At 33.7% G+C, this 13,762-nt stretch overlaps 1 protein-coding gene across 1 annotated transcript; it reads left to right on the top strand.

The window, feature by feature from the left end:
* The first annotated feature begins 9,147 nt into the window (after positions 1 to 9,147).
* LOC127857434 (uncharacterized) lies at positions 9,148 to 13,232 on the top strand. The gene is made up of 4 exons (XM_052393829.1): positions 9,148 to 9,190; positions 9,500 to 9,696; positions 11,365 to 11,413; positions 12,562 to 13,232. The coding sequence occupies exons 1-4, from the start codon at positions 9,148 to 9,150 to the stop codon at positions 13,230 to 13,232; spliced, it is 960 nt and encodes a 319-aa protein (XP_052249789.1).
* The last annotated feature ends 530 nt before the right edge of the window (positions 13,233 to 13,762 follow it).

Genomic DNA, 13,762 nt, shown 5'->3' with positions numbered 1-13,762 from the left:
ATTATAACTAACTCCTTAGACGTGTTAATTCTTGTCAGCTCAATTCAACAGTGAAAAATGCCCATAATATCACTTGAATCGCTTCTTATGAATTATCCACGAAACCCAATCGTTATTACATGCATCGTATATGTTTATAATTATCCGTTCAAATCTTTTGACGATTTAAACACATAAAAATTATAAAGCGTTGCAACGCGAAACGGTTGAATAATTTGGAGTTCAGTTGTTGTCATTATATTTTTTGACACTACAAGAATTGCTGATATAAAGTATAAAATACACCCTTGATTGTATGAGCACGGATGGTTCGGCATGTCATTATCTACTAATTTTCTATATTAAACCGAAGAATACCTTTTTTAAAATATTGAAATAGCTTATGTGAACACACTCATGAAAGGCATATATATCGACGTTTAAGATTGCTCTTGGTTCAAAAGATGGCCCCATAATTTGGTGTGACAAAAACCATACACAGTATGTTATTGAAATATGGGGAACTCAAAAATACGTCTGAAATTTCGAGAAACTTGCACTCCGGAAACGTTATCATGGGATAATACATAATTCACAGCATTTCCCTCCCTACCATTTTCAGTCTTAGAGGGTGAGGTTCCGTCTTCTTGCAAATAAATGTCGATTAATTCAGAAAGGAATATAGTTTGCGAAAAGCTTGTCGGATGCAGAGCGCTGATTCTTGCATTTACAATGTTAAATCCCGACTTGTGTGTGATCGTTAGCGTACGAAAAACAAACAAAATACGTGTATGCTTTTGTAAGTAAATACATGAAGGTCGCCTTGGCAAACGAACGGGAAATCACGGGTTCGATGCCCACTTTTAAGTCCCCCCCCCAAATACACCAAGAACTTGTTCAACAAAGGAAACGGACTCAATAAGATTTCGGCCAACGATGCAATTAATCCACTTATGCCTAGAGGACTCTCCCATCCTTCTAAATTGGATCAATTTATTTCCAAAATAATGGATGTCTAGTACATTTATTTCGTTATTTAGAATATTTCTTACAGAAATTCCTTTAGGCAAACAGCACCGACCCTGATGAGACGCCGCATCATGCGGCGTCTCATCTGGATCTTTGCTGTTCGCCAAGGCCTTTTTTCTAGACGCTAGGCATACATGGATTAAGCTAAAATAAAAAAGGGTTTTAACCAAAACTAAATAAATAAAATTTGTCGTAAAAATATGATTATATGATATACGTCAAATTAGGTATGACATAAATAATAAGATAAAGTTATATATTAACCTAAATACCCTATGTTTGTTTTAATTTCATTGTATAAAGATTTAGCGCACACAACCTGTTTGTCATTTAATGTGCATGTTTCAGTAAATAGCATTTCCGTTGTAATAAAGTTTAACGCCATGTTTGATCGACAATTACTCTTTAATCCACATGCATCATACATGCTGCTTTGTGTGAATATATATTTCAATTATGCTAACATCAAAAACGCACACTTGTTTTGATGAAAATGCATTTATCCGTCTGTTAACCTATTTTGCCTAGTAGACTCTCCCATCCTTCTAAATTGGATCAATTTATTTCTAAAATTAGGTATGCCTTGTACATTTATTTCTATATGTAGAATATTTCTTACAGAAATTCCTTTAGGCAAACAGCGTTGACCCTGATGAGGGTAAAAGCTGTTTGCCAAGGCCTTTTTTTAGACGCTAGGCATAAATGGGTAAAGCTAAAATAAATAGGTTTTAACCAAAACTATCTAAATGAAATTTGTAATACAATTATGATTCTCTGATAAACGTCAAACAAGATATGGTATAAAAAATAGATAAATTTATAAAATCTAAATACCTAAGTTTTGTTTAATAGTATGAAGATTTTAGCGCATACAACCTGACTAAGAATACATGTCGAGAACACAAACAAGATCCACCGATTTATAAATATTAAAGATATTCATTTAATCAATTTATTGAAAAGTGTGTGAAGTAGACATGCTATGTGGCTTTCAGATTGTGTTTGTTCTCGAAAACGGTCGTGTGTATTTATTTGTTGAAAATATATTGGCGATTGATTTGACTCAACATAGTAATTTCGTCAAACTACACAACCACACCAAGTATATATCTGCCAAACTAGTAAGCTTAATCTCCGAATGTAGTTGAAACGTTTGATTAATTATGTATGTGCGTTTTTTTATGTTTCCCTCAAAAAGAAACTTGAAGCAATCCAGTCTGTTATCCGTATTAAAATTCAAATAAATTATTATTAAAAACTCTCCCTTATTTTCGCCGATAAATGATTCAAACAAGCCGATAGACATTTCGTGGGATTTCAACTAGATCTAATATTTGAAAATGGAGATGTTTATTTTGCAGAAAATGTGTTCCGAGAGGATTCATACATAAAAAATATTGAAGGGCTATAATAACTTAACTGAATACAATATTTTGCATATTATGTATTTTGAAACCATCTTTTGATAACTCTACAAATTCTTATTTCAGGGAAATCTGCAAGCAACAGTATCGATACAGATTACTTTGTGACATATCCGAAACCTTTAACAAAGAAACAGGACGAACGTGCACGCTCGCAGAGCGACGGTCAGTTAAAGGCGACAGTTCCAAAGCAATGTACACGGACTTTGGTGGACCTTCCCGGGTCAATCGGTCCAGTCAGTGGGCGTTTAGTGACGGGAAAAGAGTCCGAGCATGAGAAGTATAAATAATCGTTCACTTACTTACAAGAAGAGAATGTGTTCAAGACTAAAGAGAACATAAATGACCATTGTCGAGCACAGCTGTCTGTAAGCATAACGTCCGCATTTGGCGGTAGTACGGACCTCAGTATGTTACATCTTGCCGCGCCGAATCAAAAAGCAAAACCAGTCGCCGACTTGAAGGAGCTGCCCCTGAAAAGGAACATGTTAATCATGAGAATGGTGACGTTTACATTCATCGTAAGTTATCTTCCCTACCTAATCCTTGTCATGCTGAGGTACGTGGACGAAGACATTCCGAAAAAAATGCCAACACACTTGAAGATCGTGTACCACGTGTTCCTTAAGAGCAGTTTCCTGAACAGTGTCTTGCACCCGTTCATTTACATCGTCATGAACGAGCGATACAGAAAGAAGTTACTCAATCTGATTTGCAGCTGGCGACGATGCTGAAACAGATCTAAAAAACATTATTTCAGAACTCGATATTGCTAAATATCATAAAACACATTTTGTAGAATCTTTCAATTCTTATTCTTTGTTTTTGCACAACACTTTAAATTGTCGTTTATAATGCATTTTTAGGATACACATAATAAACACACTTTCAGTATATGTACTTGGTGAATAATTCTATTATCCGCCAAAAGTTTAACTTTTCTAGAAACTTATTTTTAGAACCTTTTTATGAAAAAAGCCCTTTAAATGTATTCAAAGAATCTTCTGCACACGCTTTTTTCGTGTTTCTAATTCCTATTTGTATAATTGCGTTTTTTACTTAAGTCAGTTTAGTTGTTCATTTGACATACATATCATACACCGTTCAAAAATGGAAAAAAAGTATATGTCGCATCAGTTAATAACAACATATAAATGTAAAAGATTGATTAAGACACGATGTTAATCAACGGTATTAATCGTTCCTGAAAAAGTTTGTTCATAGACATACCGATGACCTTAAAAGTAATACAGGCACTTTGAATCATTTTGCTCGTCAATAAATATACAAAGATACATAAACAACGTATTTACCGTCAACTAAATGAGACGAACACATTATGATCTAGAAAATATTAAAGTATAAGCCTTTCATGTTATAGTTCTTACAACAAACACATGCATTGTAATAATGAAACACAGCTATATATCGTATATCGTCACTGTCCAAGACCGCATGAATTTGTGTCAGTATTGGTCCTTCATGTTGTATTTGTTAAAAGTATGTGCATGTACATTTGAATCCCTTCTGAAATGATTTAATGTATCTTTAGTTTTTGAACTGGTTCAAGTGACACTGTTACTTTGTTTTTGCTTTGTACCTTCAAATTTCCTCATGTTCTAGCCGTATTATTGTTCTGCAATGCATATACAAACGTATCTATATGCGTATATCATATTTACAAGAATACCTAAAACAACTTGTAATACTTCTTACTTTAATCCATACGACTTTTTATAAGTAGATAACACTGCAGAGGTAAATACTTTTGTAGAAACAGACACATTCTGCAGAGAAGATAAGCCTGCCAGAAAAACAAGCTGGAATCATTTTTATGCTGTGAATTTATGTCAGGACTTTCGAAAACAGTTGTAACTACAATGGAAAACTTCCCTTGCTTTTCTGACCGATATATCCACCGATAATGTAAATAGAATGCATACATGAATACAATTGATAGGGAAACGATTGAATTTAAGAATTAAATGAGTATTTATATTGTTATTTACAATATGAAAGCAATACAACGTCATTCGAATGACTAAGTACGTTGAAATATGGTTGTTTGTTAATTAACATCATTGTTACAATAAACGCATTATTGTGCATCGAATTCATTACACACGACATTCTAAATAGTGACAGATGAACTCTTTCAAATTCTCGTTGGTGTTACAACTTTCAAAAGAGATCGCAAACTATATATATAAATATCATATGGTTGAAAATAGGAACATTGCCTTTTAATAGCAATCACATGATCAATGACACAACGATGACGTCACGAAATTCGTGACGTCATTAGATCGTTCTCGACTTATTCACATTTTCACGATTGTGTGATCGTATATAAGATGGCGTGAATAGGAGAGAATATGGCAAATATGTTATTTTGTTTATGAATAAACATTAAAAACTTGTATGCTTGGGTCATTGATCCCAGTGATGTATATTTGCTTAAACAGTAAATTCACAGAATTGGGTGTTTACGTTGGTTTGAGGGTTAGCCGAACCTCACAGTTATTTAAGGATGAATCACATACCAAACGACCGTCTAAAACGATCTCAACAAAACGACCTTTTGAAAACAGAAAATGATAACGTAATTTCCAAAATGTGACGCTTTAATATAATTTTAGCGTTCCAGTGTCAACAGTATTGGACAAGCATTAAATAAATAGGTTATTAAGTGTTCATTTAAATATGATCCATATATAAATTAATAACTGAGTTAGAGATAAATCTACAGACGAACAATATTTAAGAAAGATTATTGATATGTTTAATCAAGAGAATACAATCAAGTTCCACTGCTTTAAGCCTCTGAAGACTGAAATTTTTAACCCATTTATGCCTAGCGTCTAGAAAAAGGCCTTGGCAAACAGTGTAGACCCAGATGAGACGAAAGCTACAGGTATGGCTTTCAATACTTAATGTGTGTAATTTGACAGTTTAAAACTTGGATTTTTAAAGATGTTCTTGGTATGCCAAAACATCTGTTTATTCTCGTTATAGCATGTTGAGTTATCAAGAGCAGATAGGCGCATCAATAGTGTACATATTAATGTTACTGCAATATGCTTTTAAAGGGATCTTTTCACGGTTTGGTAAATTGACAAAAAATTGAAAAAAGTTGTTTCAGATTCGCAAATTTTCGGTTTAGTTATGATATTTGTGAGGAAACAGTATTACTGAACATTTGCCATGGTCTAGTATAGCCATTATATGCATCATTTGACGATGTAAAAACCTAAAAATTATAAGGCGTTGCAACGCGAAACGATTGAATAATTTGGAGAGTTCTGTTGTTGTCGTTTAAATTTGTGAAACTACGAAGATTGCTTATATAACGTATAAAATACGCATCTAAAGTATGCTTGGCAGGATAGCTCAGTTGGCTAATGCGTTTTTACTTCAGGATTCTGGGGGTCACTGGTTTGAGCCCAGCTGCGGGCAACTTGTTTTTTCCTTTTTTAAATTTTATTTTTTATTTTTTTACTGGAGCTTTTAAAATTTAATGTTTACATTTATAAATATAAAGCATTTAATGACAATCTTCAAAACATGCCAAAATCTGTGAAAAGGCTCCTTTAAAATCAAGTTTACTATATTTCAATAGTTGCGATTATTACGGTTTCCATTTACATGTCTATATTGTCTTTATTTGGAGAACATATTTTAGAGGTTATACAATATAACCTTATATAATGTGGTGTAAATATGTATCATTTATAACACAAATACCGCAAGTATGCATGTTCGATTCATAGCTGTGTGCTAAATATGTATTATGTATTTTGAGTACATCATCATAACGATGGCTGTCTTTCTTTCTAATTTCGTTTTCGTACCCATTAACAAATCCGTTAATTGTACACATTAATGAAGTATCCTGGAAAAGAAAAGAACAATAACACAGAATACTGGAGTTCGGTTCTCGTATATCATATTATATAATGGTTTATTATTAAAATGGTACTCCGTTTCATAGATATAATCGAAACATGTAACATATAATTAGAATTAGGATTTGTATCAATTCCGGTGCCAGTTATTTCATTTGTGACGTTGCATACCTCGTGGCATGCGTGCACTCAGCAAATATCAGCGCCAGCTCCTATTCAATAATACAAAATGTTTAAAATCAACCGTTACTATTCTTTGAAGAATGTATATAATACGTTTGTTATGATCGTTTGTTGATACACGTGAAGTTTGTTTAACTGAATAAGGGACGAACATACAGGCATAAATATAATACTTGACTGTCTCAAAATACGCAAGTGATTGTGTTACCTTTTTTTTTATATGTGTGCGGTATTACTGCACTTTATGACTGCACTTTATTTATAATAAGAAGCCCGTATTCATATTCTTTTCATCGATCCAAAAAAATATGTATAACTGATTTATTTATAAAATCAATAAAACAATCAATATCAGCCTAGCAATTTCAAATATCAAATCCGCATAGTATTCTATATATTATTTAAAGATATAAATATGAGATATGATAAGTTAACATCAGCATAAACTTAAGACATTGCAATTCGACGCTGTTTTATTTCATCTAGTTCTTATATAACCCTTTTCATTGATACATTTGTTTATTTCTAATAGACTTTGATTGTGCGGTGGGTACAGACTGTTTTATGCATTATTTATAATTGTTATGACAGGAAATGAAAAAAAATCATTTCAAGATAACGTTATGCTTAAGTTTACATATTGTAAGAACCAATCGTCTAAAATTGTAAAATGTGTCATCGCAAAAGCCTGTTTCGGAAAGTACATGAGGGTATATTGATTATCAAGTTTGTACATGGGGGTATATTGATTATCAAGTTTGTACATGGGGGTTTATTGATTATCAATTTTGTACATGGGTATAAAAATAGAAGAATAAAAGAAATAAATGGGAAAAATAAGGGACTGTCCCGACCGTTCGGAATCAAGTTTGTACATGGGGCCATATTGATTATCAAGTTTGTACATGGGGGTATATTGATTATCAAGTTTGTACATGGGGGTATATTGATTATCAAGTTTGTACATGGGGGTATATTTATCGAACCAAAATATATCTGTTCGTCTACGTGTTACTCCCGAGCAATAAATTCTGACTATAATTTGGAGGCGCTATCAAGAAAACACAGATCAACTTATAAAATAGGCTGTTTTGAAATATTGAAGCAAAAATAGTATGGGGGATCAAGGAATTTGCTAGTTTGCATTATCCAGGCTGTACGGTATAAACTCGAAGAAGATTTTGTCACTCAAAGCGGGTATTATATTATCATTTCTCATCCAAAAGCAAAAATAAACTATGTGGCAGCGTTCCTTTTTGTTAAACTCTTTTGAATACGTTTGAAAAAAGACAGTGTGCATATATTTGTAATTTTAGGACAAGATGAACACTTTGCATCTAAAAATTAATATTAGTTTAGCTCCTTTATCGAGTATGTAATTGCTGGAAAGTTAACGAACGAACTTGAGTTTTGAGTTTAGGACACTTACGGACAATGTAACACTGTTATTAACCTATTTATGCCTAGCGTCTAGAAAAAAAGGCATGTTGCGGCGTCTCATCAGGGTCTGTGCTGTTTGCCTAAAGGAATTTCTGTAAGATATATTCTAAATATAGAAATAAATATACTAGACATTCCTAATTTTGGAAATAAAATTTAATAAATTGATCCAATTTAGAAGGATGGCAGAGTCCACTATGGGATGGGATGGGAGATGGACACGTTCGATATATCAATATTCGACGTTTTGTTTGACTGAACGGTAATTTAAGAGATAAAACAGGAGTTTTTATTTATCTGTATACAGGAATATAACATATTCACATTTTGTTCTCTCTGTGGAGAGCAAGGTACACCTTAGTATAGAAGCCGACATAACCAATGCCAGGTTCCAACATACGGATAATAAATTCCTGCTTAACATATTCAAGATAGTGAAATCTTTTCATTTACCTGAGGGAAACCAAAGTGGTCACATGTTTTATTTTTGTTTTATAATGATCTCGGTGAAATTTAATTACTCTTCGGATACAATTAAAGCGTGAACCCAGGCTATCTGAAAAACAAAAACAGTTGTCATCATTCTTTTATTGCAAACAGGAACATACGCCAAACTCGCATGTACTTTATTTTGCTGTGCGATGAACTGCACGATGTGTGTGTTTTGTCATGAATCATTTTTGTACTGAATTATGAACGTGCCAAACCACTTAAGATTAAACATAGGAAAGACAGCGTGGACAAAATTGTTAATATTAATGGAGGTAAAAAACAAGTCACTTTGAGAACCGGTGTATTTGCACTAATCTATTATGCACAACAATAACTACTTGTATTTAAATATATGTTTAATATTAAAAAAACACACACAATTCTACAGGATGAAAATACATTTGATATTATGTATACATTAGAAACAATAAGGAAAAAGAAATATATTATTGGATACGAAACAACACTATTGTGTTAGAGCATAAACCGTTATGTGCTGCTTGAATGATTGAGTAACCATTTACTCGGAATATGTGTTACACACAACATCATCAGACTGTGTGACAGATTGTTGCATCAAACAAGGCAACAATACGAACGAACAAAAGGAAAAAATTAATATCTGCATAGCGTGCTTTTTTCTCTATAAGAGTCTTAACACTGATTTGATAATCAGAACGTGATAAATTTCGACGATGGAAGCAGTCATCGCATCTTACTCTGATAAAATGTCAACAGGTGCAAGAACACTTGAGTCTGCAACATTAATAACTACACCCGACGATGCAGAACGGAATGTTTCGTTGGAAAAGATTTCAATAATTTATATTACTTCAGGTCCTATTTTGGATGCCTATGAACGGCTTGCTTTAAATGTTTATATTTATCCTATAAGTCTTCTCATTGCATTTATGTTTATTGGAGTTATTGGTAACGGTTTCGTGTTGTACATATTCTCTAAACAATGGGAACGGAGTAAAACATCCGTGTTTATCATAACATTGGCCGCTCTGGACGTTGTCAACTGTTCTTTGATTATTCCTGTAGAAATCTCCGTGTTTGCGATGCCGTTTACATATGACCATGATATTTTTTGCAAGATCTCGAGATGCCTGTCCTTCATTGTCACGGCCAACTATTCATTCGTGCTGGTCACTGTGGCATACGACCGCTACCTGATGGTATGTAAGCCACTGAAGAGGATCACATATGGACAGCGTTACGCCACGAGGGCCTGCATTGGAGTAAGTCTTCTGGCCATTGCCACACAATGGCCTTCAATTTTCATTTATGGAACACACACATTCAAATTACCATTTCCAAGAGGCAACGACGTACGTTTCTTAACAAATTTGACGAACTCAACAGCGTTCTGCGTCGACCTTACGGACGTGCATTATGTTATAGAAGGAAAAACTTGTCACGTGACGAATTATTACGACGATATAAACAAGATACCAAAGTTCCTATTTCACGGATTTCTAATGGTTGGTCACGTGGTCATCAATATCACGTTGTTTGTGGTATACACAGTTATCGGACATCGTCTGTTCTTGTCGTCGTACGTCAATGTCCTTGAAAACAGGGTGCAAAAGCCGGGTCTTTTGAAGAAAAGCATCGTTTCGGCTTTAACAGGTATATTCATTTTTAACTTTAGAACATTTTCATAATGTAAAATAAAACTTTTAATTTATTCTATAATCGTTGAATATTACATTTTAGCTAAATGATAAACTTTTTTTTACGAACAACAATCAATGAGTTTTTTATTCGATTACTTAAAATTAATACAAAATGTTCGATTTGACAAGTTCTACATTTAACCAACAGTGACGTAAATCCATCAGCACGTGGCCCTATAAACATAACATATTTACAGTTTACACAAGTTACTGTATTTACTACCATGTCATTATCTACTTATTTTCTTTATTAAACCGATGAATACTATTTGAAATACTGAAATAGCTGCTGTGAACACATTCATGAAAGGCATATATATCGACGTTTAAGATTGTATGTGGTTTAAAAGATGGCCCATAATTTGATTTGACAAATACCATACACAGTATATTATTGAAATATAGGATGCGCAAGAATTCTTCGTGCTTCTGAAATGTCGGGAAACTTGCACTCCGGAAACGTTATCATGGGATAATACATAAATCAAAACATCTCCCTCCCTACCGTATTCAGTCTTAAAGGGTGAGGTTCAGTCTTCTTGCAAATAAATGTCGATTGATTCAGAAAGGAATATAGTTTGCGAGAAGCTTGTCGGATGCAAAGCGCTGAATCTTGCATTTACAATGTTAAATCCCGACTTTCGTGTGATCGTGAGCGTACGAAAAACAAACAAAATAAGTGAATGCTTTTGTAAGTAAATGAATGAAGGTTGCCATGGCATAGTGGATCAGGTCTCCTCCTAACGAACGGGAAATCACGGGTTCGATCCCCACCTTTAAGTCCCCAGCAAAGACACTAAGAACTGGTTCTACAAAGGAAACGGACTCAAGAGGCTTTCAATTAGTTTTCGGCCATCAATGCAATTAAGCTGAAATAAATAGGTTTTAACCAAAACTAAATAAATAAAATATGTCATAAAAATGATTATATGATAAAAGTCAAATAAGGTATGGCATAAATAATAAGATAAAGTATTATAACCTAAATACCTATTTTTGTATTAATTAAATTAAATTAAAAACAACCCGACTATCATTAAATACGCACGTTCCAGTAAATAGCGTTACCGTTGTAATAAGGTTTAAAACCATGTTTGATCGACAATTACTCTTTAATCGGCATACATCATACATGCTGCTTTGCGTCAATATATATTTCAATTATGCTAACATCAAAAACGCAAACTTGTTTTGATGAGAATGCTTTTACCCGTCTGTTAACCATTACAGGATTACCGGAATTTGTTTCTCCTGTACTCGTTATATTTAACTACAAACAGTAAGTGTTTTATCGACGTGTGCATTTTCCATAGCATTTTTCTTTGAAAAGCCAGTATATCCCAACATAATTCATGCTGGTTGCTCGTGCAGGTTGATTTATCTTTTCTTACTTTTAGCTCTTTTGTTTCCGCTCGTATCCAAAACTCAATCGAAAATGATATTAAAACGATGGTATAAAAATAAGAAAAAAAACGTACGTGTATAACAGAAAATAATCGATTGTTTACACCGTGCACACAATTAAAATAAAAACAGAAAATAAATTCCTTAAAATATTCAAAACATCAATAATAATCATTATAATTATAAAAACACACACAGTACATTGTAATGCGTTCGTTGAAATCGCGCAGAACTATTTAGTCGTTTCCTGTTAGAAAAGATGACGATAGGTTTTGTATTTAGACAACAAACCGTCTAATAGTACTTATATTGCGACTGTATTATCATATGTGGAGGGGATGCATTCCTTCATTCTTTATCTTCAAAGACAAACGATGATATTCACCCTTACGCTAGTTTAACGTGATTTAAAATAAGAATACATGTCGAGAACACAAACAAGATTCACCGATTTATAAATATTAAAGATGTTCATTTAATCAATTTATTGAAAAGTGTGTTTAGTAGACATACTATGTGGCTTTCAGATTGTGTTTGTTCTCGAATACCGTCGTGTGTATTTATTTGTCGAAAATATATTGGCGATTGTTTTGACTCAACATAGTAATTTCGTCAAACTACACAACCACACCAAGTATATATCTGCCAAACTAGTAAGCTTAATCTCCGAATGTAGTTGACACGTTTGATTAATTATGTATGTGCGTTTTTTTATGTTTCCCTAAAAAACAAACTTGAAGCAATCCAGTATGTTATCCGTATCAAAATTCAAATAAATTATTATTAGAAACTTTCCATTATTTTCGCCGATAAATGATTCAAACAAGCCGATAGACATTTCGTGGGATTTCAACTAGATCTAATATTTGAAAATGGAGTTGTTTATTTTGAAGAATATGTGTTCCGAAAGGATTAATACATAAAAAAATATTGGAGGGCTGTAATATCTAAACTGAATACAATAATCTGCATATTATGTACTTTGGAACCATCTTTTGATAACTCTGCAAATTCTTATTTCAGGTACAGCGTCAAAAGGGAAAAGTGCAAGCAACAGTATCGATACAGATAACTTTGCCACATATCCGAAACCTTTGGACGAACGCGCACGCTCGCAGAGCGACGGTCAGTTAAAGGCGACAGTCCCCAAGCAATGCACAAGAAGTTTGGTAGACCTGCCCGGGTCAATGGGCCCAGACAGTGGGCGTTTAGTGACGGGAAAAGAGTCCGGGCATGAGAAGTATAAAGAATCGTTCACTTACTTACAAGAGGAGAATGTGTTCAAGACCAAAGAGAACATAAATGGATATTGTCGAGCACAGCTGTCTGTAAGCATAACGTCCGCGTTTGGCGGTAGTACGGACCTCAGTATGTTACATCTTGCCGCGCCGCATCCACAAGCAAAACCAGTCGCCAACTTGAAGGAGCTCTCGCTAAAAAGGAACACGTTAATCATGAGAATGGTGACGTTTACGTTCATGATGAGTTATCTTCCTTACCTGATCCTCGTCATGCTGAGGTACTTGGACGAAGACATTCCGAGAAAATTGCCGACAAACTTGAAGATCGTGTACCAAGTGTTCCTTAAGAGCTATTTCCTGAACAGTGTCTTGCGTCCGTTCATTTACATCGTCATGAACGAGCGATATAGAATGAAGTTACTCAAGCTGATTCGCAGCTGGCGACGATGCTGAAACAGATCTAAAAAATCATTATTTCGGAACTCGAATTTGCTAAATATCATGAAACATGTTTTTGTACAATCTGTCCATTCTGACTCTTTATTATTGCACAACATTTTAAATTGTCGTTTATAATGCATCTTTAGGATACAAATACTAAAAAAAACACTTACTGGATATGCACTTGGTAAACACTTCTTTTATCCACCAAAAGTTTAACATGTCTTTAAAAACATATTTTTATAACCTTTTTTATGAACAGAAATCAAGCCCTTGCAATGTATTCAAAGAATCTTCTGCACACGCTTTTTTCATGTCACTAATTCCTATATGTATTATTGCGTTTTTTATTTAACTCGGTTTAGTTGATTCATTTGACATACATATCATGCGACGTTCAAAAATGGAAACAGTATATTTCATATAATATGCTAATAACAGCATATAAATGTAAAATATTGGTTATGAAACGAAGGTTATTAAACGTATAATCATTCTTGACAAGTAATTTCAAAGACGTACCGGTGCCTTAAAAGTAATAC

Source organism: Dreissena polymorpha, chromosome 14, assembly GCF_020536995.1.
Source record: "Dreissena polymorpha isolate Duluth1 chromosome 14, UMN_Dpol_1.0, whole genome shotgun sequence".
Taxonomy (NCBI): domain Eukaryota; kingdom Metazoa; phylum Mollusca; class Bivalvia; order Myida; family Dreissenidae; genus Dreissena; species Dreissena polymorpha.
Note: the sequence above shows the minus strand (reverse complement) of the source record. Positions and strands in the feature narration are given on the sequence as shown.

Coding starts and splice junctions, on each gene's coding strand:
- LOC127857434 (XM_052393829.1), top strand. CDS start 9,148: ATGGAAGCAGTCATCGCATCTTACTCTGATAAAATGTCAACAG. Junction 9,697..11,364: donor CCACGAGGGCCTGCATTGGA/GTAAGTCTTCTG, acceptor TAACCATTACAG/GATTACCGGAATTTGTTTCT. Junction 11,414..12,561: donor GTTATATTTAACTACAAACA/GTAAGTGTTTTA, acceptor TTCTTATTTCAG/GTACAGCGTCAAAAGGGAAA.